The 23,510-nt window shown below is 33.9% G+C and overlaps 1 protein-coding gene across 3 annotated transcripts in view; it reads left to right on the forward strand.

Moving 5' to 3' along the window:
* The window catches only part of DCAF6 (DDB1 and CUL4 associated factor 6), a 166,149-nt gene that overhangs the window by 108,618 nt on the left and 34,021 nt on the right, over positions 1-23,510 (forward strand). For all 3 annotated transcript variants that reach the window (XM_024742398.1, XM_024742399.1, XM_024742400.1), the window contains 4 exons: positions 10,506-10,623; positions 15,122-15,237; positions 16,412-16,498; positions 16,731-17,058. In XM_024742398.1, the coding sequence (XP_024598166.1) occupies positions 10,506-10,623; positions 15,122-15,237; positions 16,412-16,498; positions 16,731-17,058 (649 nt within the window). The remainder of the gene's footprint in view (positions 1-10,505; positions 10,624-15,121; positions 15,238-16,411; positions 16,499-16,730; positions 17,059-23,510) is intronic.

Here is a 23,510-nt window from a genome sequence, read left to right on the forward strand (position 1 = left end):
TTATATTCACCTGACAGTATTCATCTTCCAACTGTCCAGGTGCTTTTACATGTTGCTTAATTTAATTTCCCATAGTAGTTCATAGATTTTCTTTCTTTTTTTTTTTTTTTGATTTATTTTTTGGCTGTGTTGGGTCTTCGTTGCTGCGTGCGGGGTTTTCTGTAGTTGCGGCGAGCGGGATCTGCTTTTCGTTGCGGTGCGATGTCTTCTCATTGCGGTGGCTTCTCTTTTGTGGAGCACGGGCTCTAGGCGAGCGAGCTTCAGTAGTTGTGGCTCGCAGGCTCAGTAATTGTGGCTCGTGGGCTCTAGAGCACAGGCTCAGTAGTTGTGGCGCGCAGGCTTAGTTGCTCCATGGCATGTGGGATCTTCCTGGACCAGGGATAGAACCTGTCCCCTGCATTGGCAGGCAGATTCTTAACCACTGTGCCACCAGGGAAGTCCTAGATTTTCTTTATTTTGAGGTATTACTAGGCTAAAAATGTTACTAATAAAATTTTTAAAACTGTAATTGACTTGTTTCATTGAAAAGATTTCTTTTCTTTCAACAATTATATACACATTATTGAACTGGTTGATTGCAAACAGTGTTTTTGCTTATTTATCTTGAATTTTTTTTAAAAAGCACCACACTTTGTCTAATATATTTAATGTAAACCTTAAGGCCATAAATGCAGCTGCCTGGTTGCCTCAATAGTTTTTATTTTCTTTTATCAAAATAGTTTTTAAAGAAATAAATGATAGGGAAATAAGTGTACAGCATGCACATTGTTTTTATCCTGTGATAAAATACTTTGCGCTACTCTCCAAATTTAGGGCTGTGGGTACACACATTGACAACCCTTCTGTGCTAATTAGAAAGTATTTGAATAAGCACAGTTATATCTGTCATGCATTTTGTTTAGTTTGAACAATATATTTTAATGAGTAGTTTTGATTTTCCTTTTATTTATATCTCTGTTATAACTACTATATTTTAAGGGGGAAAATCCTCTTTGGACATATTTCTCTTGCCTCTTACTAAAACTAACAAATTTTTCCTGTTAAGAATATTTAGGCCAGAAATCCCCCCTTCTTTTATTAACAATAACAACAATAACAAAAGAAACCCATAATCTTAACATTTAATTTTTGAGGATATGAGGAATTAATTTTGCCTGAGTTTTAAATTTTGGCCATGACTATAGCAAGTTACTTTATATTCATTTTACAGTGATAATCATTAAGTAGAAGTTGATAATGCCATTAAGTTTGAAACTTAACACCTAAAGGCAATTGTGCATCTGTCAGACACTCATTTTCTACTCTAGATTTAAAGAAATAAAAATGCTAATTTGTAGGCATTAGAAACATAAATGCTAATTATCCATTATTTTATATAAACAGACTTCTTTTGACATTAATAAAACGTTTACTCACAGAAAGAGACTTGTGGATGATCAGAAAGCAGTGAAACAGATTTTACTAAATCTACTAGGGTAGATTGGGAATGGAAAAACTGGACCTGTCTTGCATTAAGTATTATTCCCTTAAGATTATATACTGGGCTTCCCTGGTGGCGCAGTGGTTGAGAGTCCGCCTGCCGATGCAGGGGACCCGGGTTCGTGCCCTGGTCCGGGAAGATCCCACATGCCGCGGAGCGGCTGGGCCCGTGAGCCATGGCCGCTGAGCCTGCGCGTCCGGAGCCCCTGCTCCGCAACGGGAGAGGCCACAACAGTGAGAGGCCTGCATACCGCAAAAAACAAAAACAAAACCAAAAAAGATTATATACTGTCACCAAGTTTAAATTTTATTTTAATAATATCATCTTGATAATAGTACATCAAGCAATATTTTGAATTGCCATTAAATGTACTTTGACAACTCTAATTTTTATTAAATAAATATCTAATGATTGAAGACTGCTGTATTAGTGGGACAGATAAGTTCAGTATTCATCACACTGGACTACCTCTGTATATGTCGTATTTTAAATTCTAGAAAATAAAGTTAGTGAAATCAGACTTCATTTAGATTTTTTTTTATATTCCTTAGAACTAGTTATCACTCAGTTGCTTAGAATGAAGTAGCTAATCCCCTTTTCCCCAACTACTAGTCTAGGTTCTTAAAATTAGTGATGTATTTCATCTTTTGGAAGTTAAACACTATTTAATTTTTATTGCATATGCTTACTTGTTCCACTCTCCTGCTAACGAAATCAATATCTATATTTCTAGTTAAATTGTTTTCTAACTCAGAATTGTCTATGATAAAAATAACTGACATTTATTGAGTTTTTAATATGTAACTGGCACTGTGTTAAGAATTTTGTATGTATTGTCTCATTTGTTGTAATTTAATGAGGTGAATACTAATGTAATCCTCATTTTACTGGTGAAGAAACCAAGACTCCAAGAAATATGTAAAGACAAGTGAAATAAGTGGTAGAGCCATATTTGTATATCTGTTTCATCAATTCAACTCGTATTAAATGCCTGTTACCTTGTGGCAAATACTGGGCTTGGCACCAGTTTGCATGAATGAATAAAGCTAATGCTCCCTGTGCTTGGAACAGAGTTGATTAATAATAATGATAATAATAATAGAGTTGATTAACCGTAATAATAACAACATAGACACTTACATTACATTTTCTTTGTGCCAAACATTACTTTGAGCAATTTTTATATGTTTATTTACTTAATCCTCACCAAAGCCGTATACAACAGGTACCATTATTATCCCCATTTTCAGATGAGGAAACTGAGGTAAAGAGAGGTTAAGAAACTTGTCCAAGGTCACACACTGTGTGTCTGTGTTAGAGATGTGATTCAAATCCAAGCAGCCTGGTTCCAGTGTCTGTGATCATAACCACTGTCCTTTGCTTCATCTAACAGTAAAGACAGATGATGAGAAAAATAAATACAAGTGTCCTAAGTGTTATAAAAGAGGAAGTAAGGATCAGTGGGGAGCATATGAATGAGTCTGTCTCTTCTGGTAGGGGGCCACATAAGGCATTCCTGAGGATGAGACATTTTAGCTGCAATCTGAAAGATGAGTATGAGTAAGTTAGGTCAAGGAGAGGGAGGGAAGGGGATCATGAATAGCATGTGCAGAGGCTCTGAGATAATCACATTAGAATGACTAGAGGAGTCCCAGTATGGCTGGCGTTTGCTCTGGCTTCAAGAGATAGGTAGAGTCCAGATTGAGAAGGACCTTTTAGACTTTTTTAAGGTTTTAGATTTTAATTTAGGAACAGTAGGAAGCCAATGAAGGATTTAAAATAGGGAACATGGCCTGATCTGGTTTGTTCTGAATAGAGTATGAAAAATTGATTAGAGACTAATAAATCACTTAGGTGGTTCTTCTGGTAATAAGGATTTTGACCTGATGATAGAAGTAAGGTAGAGATGTAAAGAGATTCATGACATATTTCAAATGTAGAGTACATGGGATTTGATGAACGAGGCAAAGGATTGAGGAGGAGTCCAGAGTATAAATTGAAGTAACAACTCTGGAATTTCTATGTGGGGGGGTGGTTTAGCAATGGCAATCTGCTTGGAGGGAGCAGGGTCAGGGTGTGTCTTAAATCTGTTTTTGTTTTGTTTTGTTTTTTTGTGGTACGTGGGCCTCTCACAGTTGTGGCCTCTCCCGTTGCCGGAGCACAGGCTCCGGACGCGCAGGCTCAGCGGCCATGGCTCACGGGCCCAGCCGCTCCGCGGCATATGGGATCTTCCCAGACCGGGGCACGAACCCGTGTCCCCTGAATCGGCAGGCAGACTCTCAACCACTGCGCCACCAGGGAAGCCCTTAAATCTGTTTTTATACAGTAAATGCAGTGTTTTGACTTAGATTATACATTTATTTGTGGTGGTTTGGGAAAGGTAATAATAGAGACTAGCAGGTGACATTTCTAGGGCTGCAAGGTTAACTCCCAAGTTTTGACTGAGTACAATTGATTGGCTACTTCCTGAAATAGGTGACCCTGGAAAAGGAAGAATATATGGGAGAGGATATATAGAAGGAGGTGGAGATCACAAACTTAGTTTGAATATGTTGAATTTGAGCTATCTGTGTGAGGCATCCAAGTAGGAAAGTCTGTTGGGCAGTTGATTGTATCGTTGTGGCGTTTAGCAAAGATGGCAGAGCTAGAGAAGTAAATTGGAGAATTTTCTGCATGTAGATGATAATTGAAGGTATGAAAGTAGATGAAATCATCTAGGATGAAAGTAAAAAGTGAGACATCTAAAACATCTCAAAAAAAAATCAGAAAAAAGTCCAGAATTAAATATTTTGCTAGAGGAGAGCTGATAAAGGAGATGGAGAAGTAACAATCACATTGAGAGGTAATAGGTAAAGTAGAACAGTGTGATGTCATAAGAGAAATTTTCAAATACAAGAGAGTTGTCTATTTGCTGCTGAGAGGTCAAGTATAAATGGGTTCTAAAAATCCTCCACTAGATTAATCAACACGGAGGTGATCAATCTCATTAGTGAGGGCAGTTTCACCTGGCTCATAGAGGCCAGAGTAGAGTAGGAGAAGATGAAAAGTACTTCTCAATGGAGATGAGAATTAAGAAAAGTACTTCAAAACGATAAGCAAGGAGGACAGTAGCTGGAGGGCAAAGTGGTTAAAGACAGTGTTCTCCTAAGCTGTCTACCTCATTCGTTCATTTTCATCTGGAAGTCACATTTTATCATTTCATCTGGAAGTCACATTTTTTCATCTGGAAGTCACATTTATTCAATCAGAGTACGACAGACAGGTTTGATTTTTTAATAGAGAATATAGGTGAGGAAACAGTCATAAAAAGAAAAATCTTGGATGAGAATTTTGGCAGGGTTTATGTGCCACATGGGGTACGCATTTTTACTTATTTTCTATCTGTTCTCCCTCCAAACTGAAAGTGAACTAGGAATAGAAGACTTTTATGAACAGAGGGGTATAAGACTAACAGTTCTGAAGTACCCAGAAAGAAAGCCTAGGTAGCATAGGTAAAATGACTACTACATTTCAATCCATACATTTTAAATATTAGAGGGAAAATGGAACCAGGCACAGTCTGAGTCTGTATGTATCCCAACCCCATGTTTAAGTTCAATTCACATTTCTGTGTTATGTCATGAAAAAAGGTATTGGATTAAAATTATTGTCATTGATACACAGGTTGAGTTTTGATTGCCGGGAAGAAAGTTTGACTAGGATATTATTTCCAAAAGATTACGTAGGAGAGATTTCCTAGTAAATATCAGTATTAAAGTTGCACTTTGTTTTTGGCTTTCATAAAATAGTTAATTTCTGTGTAAAGTCAGATTGCACTAGTGAGAACACTCAATTTTAGAATAAAAGCCTTGCCTCACAGTCACCGATGTGGTGGATAGGAGTTCTCTGTTTAGAATCTACTCCTAGAAACAGTTTCTGCACTTTGAATCAGAATATGCTTCCTTATACAAATGATTGGAAGACCTGGATATCCAGTAGTCTGAGGTATGCAGAAAAGTTACAGGTTCCTGACCTATAAAATTGGAAAGTTTGCATTGGCCTAGAAATTATACTTGAGAAATTTGCCTTTTCTTCTATGTATGCCAAGCAAGTTGGGGTGCAAAATTTGGGGAGATAGTTGAGCTTTATCATTGCTATGTCAGTGTTTTCTCAGAGGATTTCATCATATATTTTGTTTCCTTTTAGATTGATTTTTATTTTAAACATTTGGCAAAATAGAAGGAAAAATATTGACAAGTTCATTGTGTGATAGAAAATCCCTGAGGCAAGGAATATATTATTACTATATGATCCACAGGATATCTAAGCTACTGTAGGTGGTTAATGGATGATTGTACAGTTAGAATGGTGACCCAGCAGCAGAGAAAATGTTGGGCATAGTGGTTCTAAACAAATTATTGTGGCCATATGCTACTTAATTATCATCATTTTGATAACTTTGTTTAAATTTACACATAGGATGGGCCTCCAGGGATATCCTAGCTAAAACACCAAACATCCATATCAATATTTAGATGATATACAAACCTAGTTACCAAGATAGTATATTTTATTACTACTTTCAGCATGTTTTTTTAGAACCACAAATGATTAATTTCATAGTTGAAATGCACAGGTTGAATGGTTTGAAAATATGTGTATTAACCAAAAAAAAGTTTATTTGTGGTTCTTATTGTGAATCAAAGCTTGAAAGATACCTAATTAAAGTTCAAAGAAGTTGCTTTCAAATTGTATTCCAGCCCATTCTGAGATTTTTTTCTGAGCCAATGCATTAATCTGAAAGGGTTCTTTTGGGAAAGGATCTCTTAAATTTGCTTCCCAGAGTCTCATGTTACTGACTATTCACTTCTAACTCCAAAAAATGAAGTCTTTTACAGGATATTGTCTTGATTTTTATGTGGTTATGACTGTGCTTGCTAAAGCATGTTTTTGTTTGTTTTTGTGATACGCGGGCCTCTCACTGTTCTGGCCTCTCCCGTTGCGGAGCACAGGCTCTGTTTGCGCAGGCTCAGCAGCCATGGCTCACGGGCCCAGCCGCTCCACGGCATGTGGGATCTTCCTGGACCGGGGCACGAACCCGTGTCCCCTGCATCGGCAGGCGGACTCTCAACCACTACGCCACCAGGGAAGCCCTAAAGCATGTATTTTAATGGCTGCTCGTTTGCCTGGATAGAGACTGCTCTAAGCTACTAACATCATCAGTTGTTTTTAATAATTAAACTACAAAGCAATATATATGGCCATCTTAGCAGTGTTGAACAAGTTAAAACTGATTTTTCCCCCCACTACACTGTCCTTGTGCTGAGTGCACCACAATTAATTTTATTCTCCTATAATGTTTTTAGAGTGAGAAGAAATAGTTCAGTCTTTCAGTGCCCTGGAAAAGATACAGTGTAGTTTCCCAATACTCTGATACCAAAGTGACAGTTTGGACTACCAGAACTTTTATCAGTTAAAGTTGCTGCTATGAATTATACATCACTTCTGAGAGATAGCAATACCAGCAGTTGATATTTCTTAATTAAAATATTTATTTAAGGAATCTTATTTTCTCCTGAGTATTCAAATTATTTCCAAGGCAGTATAGTAAGTAGGAACTTCATATAGAAAGAAACTTAGGTTACTAGAGAAAAAGAATCTAGCTCATTATCATCATTTCATCATCTATAAAATGGAGATTAAAATGTGTGCTACAGAGATTTAACAAAGGATACATATATATCCCGGGACATAGTAATGTTCAAGAAATTTTGGTTATTGTTATGATTGCGTGTTCTACATAGTCATTGGGTTTGGTGAAGTTCTAAACCCTAAGGCTGTTAAATTAAAACCTCTACTTGTTAAGCAAAATATTTCAGTAGTATTAATATATTTCTGTGCGTTATATAAATAAGGCTTTGAATAATACAGTTTTTAGAATGTGTTTGCTAATCCAACTTTTAACACACAGAGCAAGTTATGGAAAATTTAAATGGTTACAAATATTTCTTCAAATAAAGTAATAATAAAATTTATTTTTTAGTTCTTTAAAGTAGATTTTTTATAGACCTTTTTAACTTAAAATATGCACTTTATCAGAAGCAATTTGTTAATTAATTTACTAGTAAAACAGTGATCTACATTTCCAAGAAAATTCAATTTGATAGGTTGTATATGGTCAAGAAGAGGAGTGTTAAACTAGGAAGAGTAGAATGGAACAAGGCTAGGAAATGGATTTTTAAACCTCGGATATACACTTCCATTAATGCCTCAGTTGAAGAAACCATGTTCTACACTGCATAGTGTTTCTGCCAGAGACATTATTTATATGCAGTCTACAAGGAGATAACTAGACTAGGGGTCCTGAAGTATTTGTTGCTAACAGAAATAATGTGATGGGCCAATTTTACTCCAGGCTGATGACTTCATTGACAACTTAAATGAACAAATTCTGTCAACTATTGTCATTTTATAAATTAAATGAGTACTACTACTGTGTTTTACATGATTTTTGCTATATTCCAGAGAGATTAAATAATAACTTGGTAGCAGATAACCTAGGAAGAAGGTTTGAATTAACATTGATCATCTCAGGAAGCTTCTTGCTTTTGGAGGTTGGGGGTGCTCTTGGAGGTTGGTAGATATTTTCTACACCATTTTGACCTCTTAACAGCTAGCTATTTGTCTACTATATTCCTTTAGTCATAGCATGTAAATATCTATAGCTGCCTCTAATTTTACTCAAAAAGGAAGTTTTGATACAGCATTTAAATGGCTTCTTTTTTTAAATTTTTGTTGGAGTATAGTTGATTTAGAGTGTTGTGTTTGTTAGTTTCAGGTGTTAAATGGCTTCTTAAAACTTATGCTCCCATAACCAAGGTAGATCTATGAAATTTAATCCTACAATTCTCTCACACCTCCTTTTTTTCCCCCCTATTTCTTCTCTACTTTAAAAGAAAAATAATAGCAAAGCACTTTACAAAATGTTGTGAGAGATAATGAAAGAATAGCCCCAGCTCTACTCTTAGTTTCCTTGATCATTCATTCAGTCTTTCAGCTATCTTCACCAATTCCAGCTCCCTAAGGATGACTGTGGTTTGGGCAGCAGTGGGACAGAAATTTTAGCAACATAACTAAAGAATAAGGGAAAACTGTATGTGGACAAATGACTAACAGCACGTTTTTCAAAGATTGTCAAGGATAGGACAGATATTTTAAAAATCCCGTTCAGGAATTCCCTGGTGGTCCAGTGGTTAGGACTCTGGCATTCACTGCCGAGGGATCAGGTTCAGTCCCCAGTTGGGGAACTAAGATCCCACAAATCATGCGGCGTGGCCAAAAAAAAGTCCCATTCTTGATAATTTTATGTAAGTTAAAGATAGTTAATTTGGTTATTTTATCACAATGCCATTTGGTAAAATACGTCCTCTAAAACATTGAATGTAATATTGAGTCTGAAAGTCGTAATGGATTGTTAATTCTTTTTCCAGCAGCTGTTTATATCAAGGACATAATCATAACAAAAGTAGTACAGAAACAAAGTGAATTTATCATTTGGTAGGCCAGCTTTATAATTGATTCATACTTTTATTTTCAAATAGTAATTAATGTTATAGGAGAGGATTTCTCAGGAGTTAGAAGTGAAGATGTAAGAATTGATAATCCTGAGTTTTATCAGCTTGGCTTCTCATCTCTTGGGGAGAATCCTTTTTCCTTTCTGCTACAGTTCTGTATTTTTAAGTCTTGTTAATTGTCCTCTCACAGGATAAAAGCTAGAGCAGAGTTTCTATGAGAATCTCTTTTAGTAAGTGCTCCACCGTCTTCAAGAGGAATGCAAAAAGATATGTCCTTCATTGCAATATAAAGTGGACCTAATAACCAAAAATCCTAAGTAATTTTGATTTCATTAAGTTGTTAATGCTTTTGTTGATACCGTTTTCAAGACAGAAAGCTTATTTTTAGTACTATTACATCAAGTCCTTGAACTTGTATCGAGAAAACAATTAGGACACAGAAGAGTTTCTTGTATGGAGAAAACAATTATGACACAGAAGAGTTTCCTTTCTGCAAGCGACTGGCAGAAATGTTACATGTTTGATTATATAGCAGTTTTTATTCCCTGTACATTTTAATGTTCCCCCAAGCTGTTATTCATCATAAAAAGAAAAAACATTTAAAGCCTTATTCAAATTTGTCTTTGAATATCCATGTACTCCTTTTTGGGGGGGAGGGGAGAAGTGACTTCAAAGTGGTTTGTATCCATTTCTGTAGAGTTTCTTGATTTTTATTTACCATTTTACAAAGATTTTATATGTTGAGATGGATGTATATTATGATTATCACCTATAGACTCTTAAGGTGGAATTGCCTTTCCATAATTTAGAAAACAACGTTCTTGCAAGATTAGTCAGGAGAAGAGGATGGAATTATACCAAAACGTACGATCTTATAACATAGAGTTTTAGAAAATAACAGAGCACAATAAATTTTCTTCTCCCGCCTCCTTCCCAATAGTGTACAGGCTGTAATCCCTCCCTAGATTATAAGTCTATGAATTTGAAAGAACAGAAAGAATTTGATAGCATTTAATTGCAGCAAAGTTTTTACTAAACAGCTTCTTTTGGAGCCCTTGCATCTTACTTCTCAGTGTTTCTGAAGGAGCCAATGATAGTTATTCTTGATGCTGTAGCCACTGAAGAAAAAGATCCTGAGCGTTCCATTAAATAAAAGTACCAAGTTTATAAAGTATGTCATTGCATGTTAATATTCTTTGATTCCCTAAAAACTAAATATGGTTCTCAAATGTGTGTGATTTTCATCTGAATCAAAGGGAGTCATGTACACAAAGCTAGAAAATGATGCAATGCCACTTTTGAAATATAGAGTGTTTCTATAACACTTGCTTTGAACTTTAAGTGAGAACCATGCAGATGTGAGAAAGAGTTATGACAAGGACAACCTAATTTAAGTTTTATAAATTTTAGGAAATGTCATCTTTTTATTGGTTTCAGAGACTTTTTTCAAATGTTTTAAACACAATTTTCAGATAACAATAATGAAAAGCTGAGCCCCAAACCAGGGACAGGTGAACCAGTTTTAAGTTTGCACTACAGCACAGAAGGAACAACTACAAGCACAATAAAACTGAACTTTACAGATGAATGGTAAGTTAATATTTTTGTGAAGATGTTCTTAGCCATTTTGTAGGATTGTATTAGATATTATTTTTAGCACTTCATCATCTTTGTTTTGCAATAATACCTTGGTTCTCAAACTTTAGTGTGCTTCAGGATCACTTGGAGAGCTTGTTAAAACACAGATTACTAGACCCCACTCTCAGAGTTTGAGATGGAGTCAGAGAATTTGCATTTCTAAAAACTTCCCAGGTGATACTAATATTGCTGGTCCTGGGATATTTCTTCTGATAGAAAATGCAAAAGATAAAAATAATCAATCACCAATAGACCCCCAGTGCAAAAATTAATAAACCTAACATTTTGGAGCTTTTTGCAGTCTTGGTCCTATGTAAAAGGTATGTGTATGTGTATATATACGTATATATTTTTGGTTTGAGTTTTAAAACATGATTTTAATCATACCTAATATATTCAGTTCTCCCCTGCATTTATTTGAGTTAACTTTATAGTAAATATTCCCACAATACTACTTAGTTTTCATAAGTATTATTTTCTGTATAATAGATTCCATCAAGTGGATGTACCATAGTTTTACTTAACCATTTCCCTTTAATTAGGCAGTGAATTTATTTGTTTATTTTTACCAAATAAAACTATAATGAATATCTTTGTTTACAAGCTTTTTCCTACCTTTAAGGTTATGGATTTGGGATATTTTTCCAGAAATAAACTATATCTAGATTGAAAGATATTACAAAATTATTTTCAAAAGGATAATCTGTTATTACATTTCTCCCAGCAGCATATGAAAGTACATGTTTTGCTGTCTCCAGACCAATGTTCAATATATTCATTTATTTGTAACATATATTTGATTTTTAAATTATTTTTATTTAATTTATTACTGGTGAGTTTGAACTTATTTAATAGTTGTATAGATTCTTTTTAATGACATTTCTGATTATATTTATTGTTCATTTAATCTAGTTAAATCTTACATTAAAAAAAAAATCTGGTTATGTGAGCTTCTTAAATTCTTTGCCACTGTCTCATTGCCTTGTGTGTGAGAGAGACAGCACCCAAAATTTTGTATTTGAATTTATTACTATTATTATATAAATTAATATATAGATAATCAATCTTTCTTAATATATAATTAATTATATATTAATATAATTATATGTGATTAATACAGGGTGATTATATTAATCACTTAATAACCAATATATTAATTATCCTATATGATTAATATATTATTATATTAACATATTTAATTGTATATTATTATATATTATGTTAGTATAATATATAATATTGCATATAAATAATATATAATATAGTTATATATTGTTTATTAATATATAATTAATTATATGTTGATATATGATAATATTTATTTATTCCAATTCACTGGTTTCCATTTGTGTTTCTGTGTGTTTTTAAATATTAAACGCTTCAATTAAATAGGATTTTCACATCTTATTGAATACCTTTCTACATTCCAAAGACTTCTAGACACTGGGAATGCATCAATGAAAAAAATAGACAAAAATATCTCTGCCCTATTGGAGCTTACATTCTAGGTATGGGAGGCAGACAATAAACATAATAGGTGAATTGTGTAGTATGTTTGATGGTATTAAGTGCTATGAAAGAAAATAAGACAGGTAAAGATGTTTGGGAGATCTAGGGAAAGGGTAGGCATCATTGAGAAGATGACATTTGGACAATTTGAAGGGTAAGAAGGAGTGAGCCATGCATATGTCTGGGGGAAGAACATTCTAGGCAGAGAGAAAGCCAGTACAATGGCTCTGAAGCAGGAGCAGTCTTAGTATGTTCAAGGATCTTTAAATAAAAAACAATGTAGCTGGAGTAGAGTGACCAAAGGAGAGAGTAGTAGCAGATAAGGTCAGCCAAGTAAGTGAGAAGGGTCTTTAAAAGGTTAAAGGATATCTCTGGTTGCTGTGTAGAGAATAGGCCTTAGGTAGAAGCTGGGAGACCAGATAAAAGGCTTTGGCAGTAAGCAAGGTGAGAGGTAGTGGTGTCTTGGACCAGGATAGGAGCAATGGAGGTAGTCAGAAGAGATTGGATTCTAGATATATATTTGAAGGTACAGTTAATAGAATTTCCTTAGGAACTCTAGTGTTTGACCTCAACTTTTAAAAATAATGATATCTATGGCCCTTTTTCTTAGTACATGATTTAAGATCACAGAAGATTGTCATAGTTATTCTTAAGTCTTTTCTATTCTCATGTTTCTGTACAGAAGGGACTGATATCTTACAAACAATCTCATCTGAACATTTTTTAACCAAACATCTTTAGTCCCACTCTTCTTTTGAATGCTACTTTTCCTTCTTTAAAAACCGACCATGAATTATATTCTCTTATTTCTTTATCAAAAAAGTAATTAACTTTTTTCTGATTATGAAAGTATTCTGTATTCATTGTAAAAAAAAAAAATTCAAAAGAGTATGCAGTCTTTTTCATCTATGCCAGCATGGTGTCTTGCTTTTATTTTAGTTTCTTTGATCCAGATAAGGCAATTGAGCACACTGACCAAGAGTTTGGGCTCTGAACCTGACTAGCTGTTGAACCTAAGTATCAGTTTTCTCATCTGAAAAAGGGCATGTTTAATAGAACCTACTTCAGACTTTGTTGGGAAGATTTAATGAGAACATGCAGAAAAAGTACATAGCACTTAGCACGTGATAGGCTTTAAATAATTGTTAGCTACAGTAGTCATCTTTTATAAATTGCCTTTCAAGTCCTTTGCCCAGTTTTTTACTGTGGTGTTTATCTTTTTCTTATTGATTTATAAGAGCTATATATTATAGAATTAAGTGAGGGTAATATCATTTGTCTTTCATTTGTTGCAGATATTTTTCCCAGTTTGTTGTTTGTCTTTCAGTTTACTTATGGTAGTTTCGCTTTATGGTTTCAGCCTGTGAGCTGATACTCCTTGTCCTTCCCAGGATTAGGGGGAAAGTTTCTTCTTGTTTTCCTCTTATAGTTCTGTGATTTTATATCAAAAATATATGTTTAATCCTTTTACAATTTATTTTACCATAAAGTATGATGTAGAGCTTATAGCTCAATTTTTCTACATGGCTTTTCCCTTGTCCCAGTACCATTTATTGAGCAATCTAGTCGTTTATCTGTGATTTAAAATGCCATATTAACACATGGTAAATGTATTTACTTGATTACTTTGTCTTTTCCACTAATGGCTCTGTATTCCTACATCAATGCCATAATGTTTTGATTATCATAACTATTCTACATTGAGCATTTTATTTAAGCCTGTATCATAGCTTTCTCAATGGAAAAAAAAAAGATTTATATATCACATTGGCTTCTCTTTACCAAAATTGCTATGCATTTCTTTCTGGCTAAAAAGAAATACGTGTTCATTGCAAAAAAATCAGAATCTAGAGAGAAATTGAAAAAAATCACTTACAGTAATCCTACAGAGATGACATTTAACATTGGTGAATATCCTTTCTGACATTTTTCTCTGCTCATATACCCATGTAGATATACATTTTTCTTAAAACTATATTATATATGGATGCCCTTTTAAAAAAATCAAATTGACTTCTGCAATTAACCTAAAAAGGTTTTTATAAAATTTTGACAAAAGTTCCATGATAATTTGCATTGTTTATTGAGTCACTGCTGTTTGTCTATAATTAACGTTTTTTAAGTTACTGTAGCTGTTCAGTTTCTTTTTCTTGTTCACATCTATACTATATTTAAGAAATTGTTGCATTTCTGTGGATTTAATTTTAATCTTAGTCAGATTGTTATACATTTTCCTTCCCACTCAGTCCCCTTCTTACACATATGTCATGATTTGTCATAGAATGTTCATTGAAAATTATTTATTTAAATTGGTCTGGTATTCTGCTCTAGCTAAAAATTCTAACAGAATTAGGATCATCATCAGGTAGGTATTAAAACTAAAACAGAAAACATTATCCTTCTACAAAACCATGGTGCTCAATCACTTGCCATATTTGAACAACAATCTAGAACTGGCAGTGGTCCACAGAGGGCAGTTCAAAGACCAAAGAAATTTCCAGGCCTCTTTTCAAGTGTTAATTTAAAAGTAGCCTAGAACAACAAAGTCTAAAAGGACCTATGATCAGAGTCTGTAAAATCATTAAGAATTTGAATGTGGTGAACCATCTGTAGTGAGAACAAGAAGAGAGATTATATAATTAAGTTAAAATTCAATAGAGAGACTTGTAAAAATATATACCAGATCGTAGAAGCATCAAAATAGTGAAGAAGTGGTCCTTTCATATTTTTAAATCTCTTTTTAAATATTAAAGTGGATTAGAATAACCACCTAGACTTTCTAAAGTGATGTTTCTCAAGTACTATTAAAATAATAAATCCTGTATTTTATTTGTAGTCAAGTGTTTTGATCAACTTCTCTAGTTGTAAAATATAAAAATTATCCTAAAAGTTCATGTTTATTAACTTCTTGGTGGGATCACTTATCTTGTCTTGATGGTAGGAGCAGTACTGCCTCAAGTTCTAGAGGAAATGGGAGCCACTGCAAATCTGAGGGTCAGGAGGAATCCTTGGTCCCACAGAGCTCCATGCAACCATTAGGAGGAGAGAATGAAGCAAGTAAGAAGTTAATTTTGTTTTTGTCATGACAAAACCCAGTGTTGGATGTTTGCCTATTTTTCGGATACCTCAGTGCTACAGTTTTGTTTCTTGTTTTTAATCAATTACTTTTGCCGCAATAGTCCAGTTACTGCTGTTGATAAACAGATAACAAACGCAAAAGATAAGGACCTTAAGCATTTAAGATGGGGCGTCACAGTAAAGCACAGTTCCCCACAGTGGCCAGGATAGATGGTCATCGTACTGACAGTACGTTAGATAGAAATGTTGGTTTGAATTATCTTTACCATTTTTATACTAGCAGTGAAATACAGAGTACCTATCTTGATCTTTTCAAAGAGTATAGGTGGTTTATGGAGGGAAAAAAGGGATAAAATTTAAACAGGTTATGAGTAAATCCTGTTTCATACAAGAAGTGCCATTTAGAGTATGTTTTTAGAACCCTTTCCTAGAATAGTTTTATGTGATCATCAAATGAAATTTAGGGGTTAGTATAGCCTAGAACAGAGTAGATTTTCAGTACATACTTGATAAATGAAGGAATAAATGAATTGTTTTTCATTAAATGAATACATACCTCAGTATAACGGAGCTAACAAGAATAAAGTACGTATAAGATGACTGTCTGGTAAGCAAATGTCCAATTAGGAACAAAAAAGACTGATCCTTCATGGGTCTTGGAATTAAATCCAGAAATAAGTATTTTCAATGGCCAAACAGAATTTATGGTGGGGCTAACTTTACTATTTGTTCATGATAGTTCAAATTAGACCAAATGCATGACAAAAGGGCAGAAAAATACTCAGTTTTAAGCTTAGATTCTCTGAAGTTTAGAGGAAAAAAAAGCGAGATTGAGAAATGTCAGTTGTGAGGGCTAATCTAAAGCAGAGATTCTTCACGTGGAGTTCATGAAGGTCCACACATAGGCTTTAGGAAGAGGCAGTGGGCACAATTGCACATTTCTTCTTCCTAATAGCGTTTTACAGTTTTGTGAGCACATACATAGTATTTGCGTTACACTGGTAGGGCGAGGTTTTATCTGAGTGTCAAAAGTTTCTACGACCCCAAAAGGGTTAAGAACTGCTTATATATAGGAAAGCTGGAGTATTAAATTGGTGTTTATTTTTCTAAAAATCAAAATTAGGATTTAATGATAATTTGGTTGAATTCCCAGAAGCTCCTGAAGAATCATCAGAGGATGTGACAACACTTCAGGGAGGTACGTCTGCAGAAAGCACAGTTCAGAACAGTATAGATATAGGTGAGTTGTCATGTTCTTTTTAGATAATTCCTTCATATAGGAAAAAGAAGCCTTAATCTGTATTAGTCTCTCCAGCGTTAGAGACCATTTCCAAATAGATATGTTGTGGAATTTTGTTCTTCATATAGGGGGATTAGACTTTATATTAGAAATTGTCTGTGTCAGCTCTGAAGTTAGATTAAATAATTACTGTTGCCAACATGACCAATTGTTACTACTTATTTTCTGACAGCACAATCAGATAAGTTTACTTTTGAGCCATTGGATTCCGGTTCAGGAGAAAGGAATGACTTCAGTCTTGATAGCCCTTGTGGGGTTCCCGAAGAATCCACTTTGTCTGAAAAAGGCAAGGAACCAGGAACTTCAGATCAAACTAGCACTGAAAGTGCTACCAGTCAGAGTACAAGCAATCCCGAACCTCAATCACAAACAGAAGCCATTGGGCCTTTGGCTCATGAGGAAACATTGGCCAGGGACTCCGCTCTCCAGGACACAGATGACAGTGATGATGACCCAGTGCTGATCCCAGGTGCAAGGTATCGAGCAGGACCTGGTGATAGGTTGGTAAATTTTTAATTAACATGAACTATAAAGAGTATAATTCACAAGCCTTTGTTTGAAGTCACATAAAGGAGTTTCTCCATTTTTGACAGCTTTTTCCTCTAAGGGTGTCTCAGTCATATAAACTCATAGAATTTTCTAAATTATAAATAATTTCATGTATTACATTCTTTGAGCAAACTGTGGAGAATAGAATGTCTCATTGCTCTGTATCTTCAGCACTAAGGCTTGGTCCTCAATTTACAGATCAAGAGAAAGGAATGTTGAGAATGACCAACAGGTTATTTATGAAGTTAGTTATATTTAGTTGTCAGATTGCCCTGTAGACATCCTGGCCTTTATCAGTTTTGGGTTTTTTTAACATTCAGTTTTTCTGCTTCTCTCTTGACCCTGGATTAAGGTAGCGTGAAAAAGTTCTCTTTTTGAGAACAGTATGTTTTTCTCTGACTTCTACTAAACTTAGTAACTCAATTTCAAAAATGAAAAATCACACCAAATAACAAATACTATAATTACAGTAAAGAATTAAATTGCTAATACGTTCATATACTTTTTCCATTTTTCATATTGTGTGTTCATAAGGATATATTTTATTTTTTAGTAGATAAAGTAAATCTTTTAAACTATATTGCATTCCGTACATTTCTAAAGCTATTTCTATAATCAGTGCCATCATATCTCATTGTAAGTTCTGTCTTCTTCCAGAGAATAAAATTTTATCTTTAAAATCCTAGCTTACACAAGCATGAAGAACCCACATCACATATTTTTATGCTCAATGTTCTGCTATTTATAAAATATTCTGACATTTCTGTCAAGTGAAAAGATTAATTTCCCATTAAAGAATGGCAATGTTATATAATGATTAAGAGCATAATGACTTATATTCTGTTTTTACCATTTACTAGCTGCTTCATCATTCAAATTACTTAATGTCTCTTTAAGGTTCAGTTTCCTTATCTATAAAATGGGGTTATGATTGTCTAGAATTGTTGTCAGAATTTAGAAAAAAAATCAATCAGTGCAAGGACTTGTCTCAAATTGAAAGCACTGAATAAATGACAGGTGTATTAAACAACCAAGATATTCTGTGTAGCTACTTAGACTTTAAAAAGCAATTACAGTAAGAATGGCTACAGGGATAAAGACTAACAGAGGACAAGCAAAATTCCTGAACATTGTAGCTTGCGGTTCAGTGAAACTGCCTTTTCTTAACTATGAAGATAGATATGTATCTTCCTTTAGTCATATTTGGTCAACGTGTTTACTTTGCAGTGACCCAGTTTTTAAATGTAGAGGAAGTAATCTTTGCTTATATTTGTATTTAGAGACTAATCAAACATCTTCTCGTTACCTGCCACACATTAGTCTTCAAATTCTTAGTATATATTTTAGACAAGTAAAACTTAGTTTCATTTCTTTCCATACCCAGAGGGAGTCCCTTACAATATTATTACCGCTTGATGTATGCAGAGAAGGTTGGCAAGCATAGCACAATTTGAAAATCAAGTTGATGGTTTCTAAAACCCTGGGTGGAGAGCTAGAGTCTATAATTATTTTAAGTTCGTAAATTTATGGCTTTCTAATGATGTAGGCAAACATATGTCCTTGGTTTTTTTCTGTACTTACATAGCTTAAAATGATACTAAGGTCATAATGGAAAATAAAATTTAAGTATCAACTTCTAGTAAAATGCACCATGTCACTTACCAGGTCTGTTTATTTTAATAAGAAATCATATATTTTTGGTAAATATTAGACACTTGCAAAAAATCATAATTATTTAGCATCTTCTATTTAGGTTAATTATTTAACACTTTTACCTAGCCTGCTTTATAGCTGAGGAAACTGAGGTGCTAAGCAGGGGTTTTGTATATTCTAGACCTAAGGAGATTTTTTTTTTTTTACACAGTAGTATAACATGAATGAGAAAGGAGGATTTGTGGGGAGAGTGGGTCCTAGAGAATGCAAAATGTCTTGAAGCATATTGTTCTGATTTTGGATATCTGACTAGAAATGATAGTGTATTTCCATAGAGTGTTATCACTTACTTATCATTTTCATAATACTTAGATGATTTATATGTTTTAGGGATTCTCCTGAGATTTGGATCTGCCACAAAATTGGCACCTGATAGCTTCCTTGACCCAAGAAACCCAGGTGCTGAACTAGACTAGCAGACTCTTGTAGAGGAGAGATGATCAGGGACAACAACCTGGAAGTGACCCCACTTCACGCACATACTCTTGAATTCATGCTCTCATGGTTAGGTCCAGATTTGAAACCACCTTGGGTCTACATTTGCTTCCCTGCTTTTTTTGTTTTTTAAACTAAATATTATTAATATTCTGTACACTCAGTTTAGGTATTTAACCTTAGTTTGTCCTATATATTATTTTGTTTTATTCTATAGGACGTAGTAGTAGTAACAGAAGAATAATAAAATTCCTCCCATTGAGAAAGTTAACTTACTGAAAAGAGAAGACAGATACACAAGCCATTTATAAGAGCATGGAATACAGTTTTAATAAATATATGAAATAAATACAATATTATATATGTATATATGTGTATATATACACACACACACAAAGTTGTGCATACTGAGGTAATGCTAAAGTGATTATAGTGACTGTTTCACAGTTACATCAGTTTTCCTTTGAAATTTGCATTATTCTTTCCTAGCTGTTTACCAAAAATTTGTAAATGGTGGAAAATCTTCCTTCTGACTTTTCTCTAAGTAATTTTGATAGTTCCTAACTTCCTGAGCACCATCTTGATTAAATCTTGAACTACCTATATAAAATGTACTTTTCATTTCTGTACCTTTCTAAGGGCTGTTCATCCTTCAGAAAACTGCCCATTTATCTTACTTCTAAATTTGGAGGAATGGGTATGTTGACTTTTATTCTAAAGAGAGAAAGTTAAAGAAATTTTGCTTCTTCAGAACATGAAAAGAATAATTTACCAGCTTATAAATAGGCATATGAATTTTGAGAATTTCTATTTCCAAAGGGACAAAGAATTTCAAAGCTCTACTGTAAAAATACCATTTGGTTCTTAGAATCTAAGGAAACATTTCACACTTGGATGAAATGCCCAACTAAAAGGATGCACGTCTTAAAGGTCATTAAGAAACCCAGTCAAGATTAGTTTGGTTAGGCTAGAGATGGTCCCAAAATTGAAAATGGTAAAAGAGTATATACTTAGATCTGTACTTTAATTTGTATGAAGAATTACATAGTGGATCTCATATTTTTCTTGCCACACATTTAATTTTTTAAACGAAACCTAAAAAGTTTATAGCTAAGCCATTTTCAACGCATTTAACAAAAATATCAAAACAGTTCTTTGCAACACAAAGTTATGATTTTTAATAAAGATTTGCATTCTTATAATTTGGTTAAATAAATATGACCCAGGTTTTCATTTCTGAGCTGAGAACAAGCATGAGGAGGAAATGTCTTAGAAAATAAAGGCCTTAACAACTAACATAGGTATTTTAAAATGGAATGCTCTGCTCATTAACTATAGCTAGTCTCGTTATAAGTATAACTGGGACTCTATAGCAGAGGTCAACAGACTTTTTCCTAAAAAGCCAGATAGTAAATATTTTAGGCTTTGTTGGCCAAGAGGCAAAATGGAGGCAGTTATGTAGGCACTTCTATAATCATTTAAAAAATGTAACCATTTACAAATGTAAAAACTGTTATTCTTCTATGGGCCATTAGAATAACAGGCAGCTGGCCAGATTTGCCCCAAGAGCCATAGTTCGCTGATCCCTGCTTTATAGCAAATAAGTCTTATAGAGAGAAACCAAGCTATAGTGTATGGTAAAATGCCTCTATTGACAGATAACCAAAGTTTAAAACAGTGAAATCTATGAATCACCACGTTCGGTCCCCTTTAACTTTGTCTACAGCAGGAACACAGAACGTTAAGTGGAAACTAAATTGAAGAAAGAAACAATTAATCAAATGTATACTTTCTAATATAGTATAAAAAAAGCAATAAATGAAAGGACTATGTGTTTCTCTTAGTGATTTTATATATTGGATTTAGAAACATAAACAGGTGCCCTTGGAATGAAAGGAAAGTGGTCAGGTATATTATTTAGATGGTCTTCATGTAAACTGTTCTCACAGCGCCAAATCCATCTTCTAGTAAACAGAATGATGGCCTGGCTGATAGCTCTTCCTCTTGCCAAACCCAAGAGGTTTTTTGCTCTCTAAAAAAAAGACAAGTATCTAAGTAAGCTTCCTGAAGAAGTTCTCACATAGTATTGAATAGTTTTTAGTTAATAGACTCAATTAAGATACTGTAAAGATTTTTTATGTAAAGATTAAAGATATTAACTGTATATTGCCTCTTAGTTACTTTTTTAAAAAATATTTATTTGCATAGAAATTTGGTTCCATTTACCTACTCTGGACTTTATGGAACATGGCCTTCATTTTTAAAGCCAAAATTCTTTGCATACTGTAAATTTGCTGTCATCTATTTCGTCATCATTATAATCACATTTTCAGTATTTCTAGCGATTCAAGTTTATTCTTTATTAAAATTGCAGAGGAAAAGTAATCATAGAGAAAGAACTGAACTCCTAGGGAGTTAAAAGCTCTATTATTCTTTGCTTGCTGGTTATACAGTCTTATGGTTAGGACAAATGAGCCAGCTCAGGACCTAATTATTTAGTTCCCAAAGAGCAACTCAGCCCTGGGGAGCTAGTGTGTTCCAGTTGAGGGTATTGATAATATGAATCTGAACCTAACAGGGTTAGCTTCTAATTTTTTTAAAAGATAAAAGGGATTAAGTGCAATGTCTTTCTTCTAATCTGTCTTCAGTGAGTGTTTCTGTTTCCTTAATTTGCTCATACACATTTAGTTGAATGACATATTCTCACATAATACCCTAAGTCACAAAGGGAAACAAAAATATTTTAGATTTAGATGATTATTGATAAAAGTGGTGGCCTTAATGCTTTAAATATTTGGTTCTTTGAAGTCTTTGTGAGTGACTTTAGTTATTGTGTTCCCTTCACTAGATTTAATATCAGAGGAACAACAATAGGTGATAGAATAATGAGGTAATTCAGTATGTTCCTTCATTATTTTACTTTTTCTTTATGATGAATTTGCAGGTCCTCTTTTTCCACAGCTAACCACCTTTCCTATTAACAGTTAATACTTCCTTGAACGTAACTGAACTCTAAGTGCTAAGTATTATAAAGCGGGTTGCTTTTCACAAACTATATTTAGCTGCATGCACTGCATGGGAATAGAATGAAAAGAAATTTCCTGTGTGCAGATATAATTGATGTTCACTTCAAGTGTGTCATATGATAAAGTAACTATAATGTGAAATGATGTATTTTAAATATTAGTTACTTGCTTTGACTATTTTGTTGAAGAATGCAACTTATGTTTTTCTAAAACTTGATTGGAGGTAACAACTAGCAACTTTTTGGTATTATTCAAAAATGCTCCTTTTCCTTGAGATCAGTAACAAAAATTGGACTTGAGTCTAATTCTGTGCATAGTTTTAAGATTCTGATTTTTTTTAAGAAAGCAGTTTTCTCATAAATCGGTTAGTAACTTAGTATCACATGTCAAGTGATACATAACTCTCAAACACTTCTGTAATTTGAAGACTAACAAGGGGGTGCATTTTTAAATGTTACTTTAAAGTGAACCTCAGTTCCATTATTCATTTACCCAAAACCTGGGTTACTGACAAAATCGACCTTGTACCTAATTCTAGTGGCACATGTCTGTTATTTATCATGTTTCTAAAACAGAGGGGAATATAAAACATAATATAAGGCAACAATCAGAAATGTAAAATTAGTAGAGTTCCTCATGGGGAATACAGAAATGATGAAATAAGCCAGAAATATTGTAGCTACGTAGAAATCCCTGGTTACCTCCCATTCTCACAAGGATTCTCATATAAACATCTCAAAATTGTTTTTGCTTTTGTGCTGGTGTTTATAGACTTTTTTAACATTAAGGTATATTTGGAGTAACTTTTTGCAAATTAGTCTGTTGGTAATTAGCACTTTCTAATTAAATTATAGTAGAATGGAATTCGTTTCAGGGCTTTTTGATTTTCTGACTTATACCCTGCATCCTAAGCACACAAAGCCAATTTCTACTTTTACAGTGAAGATTGCAACCTAAAAGTACCGTGTCGCTCTAAATGAGTTATAGAAAAGCTAAAACGTTGACGTGGAAGGCATTCTGTGTTATGGCTGTTGCCAAGAATTGCTCATACTCTACATCAGCCATGTTCGGAGTGTCTCTGAATACACCTTATGCCTCCATATCTTACTCTGTGCCCTCTAACTGAAACGACCTCCTATAACCATCACCATCATCATCATTTTGGCCACCTCAACTTTCAACATGAATCTTTTTTTTTTTTTTTTTTTTTTTTTTTTTTTTTTTTTTTT

The sequence above is a fragment of the Neophocaena asiaeorientalis genome, unplaced genomic scaffold (assembly GCF_003031525.2).
Source record: "Neophocaena asiaeorientalis asiaeorientalis breed wild unplaced genomic scaffold, Neophocaena_asiaeorientalis_V1.1 scaffold99, whole genome shotgun sequence".
Classification (NCBI taxonomy): Eukaryota; Metazoa; Chordata; class Mammalia; order Artiodactyla; family Phocoenidae; genus Neophocaena; species Neophocaena asiaeorientalis.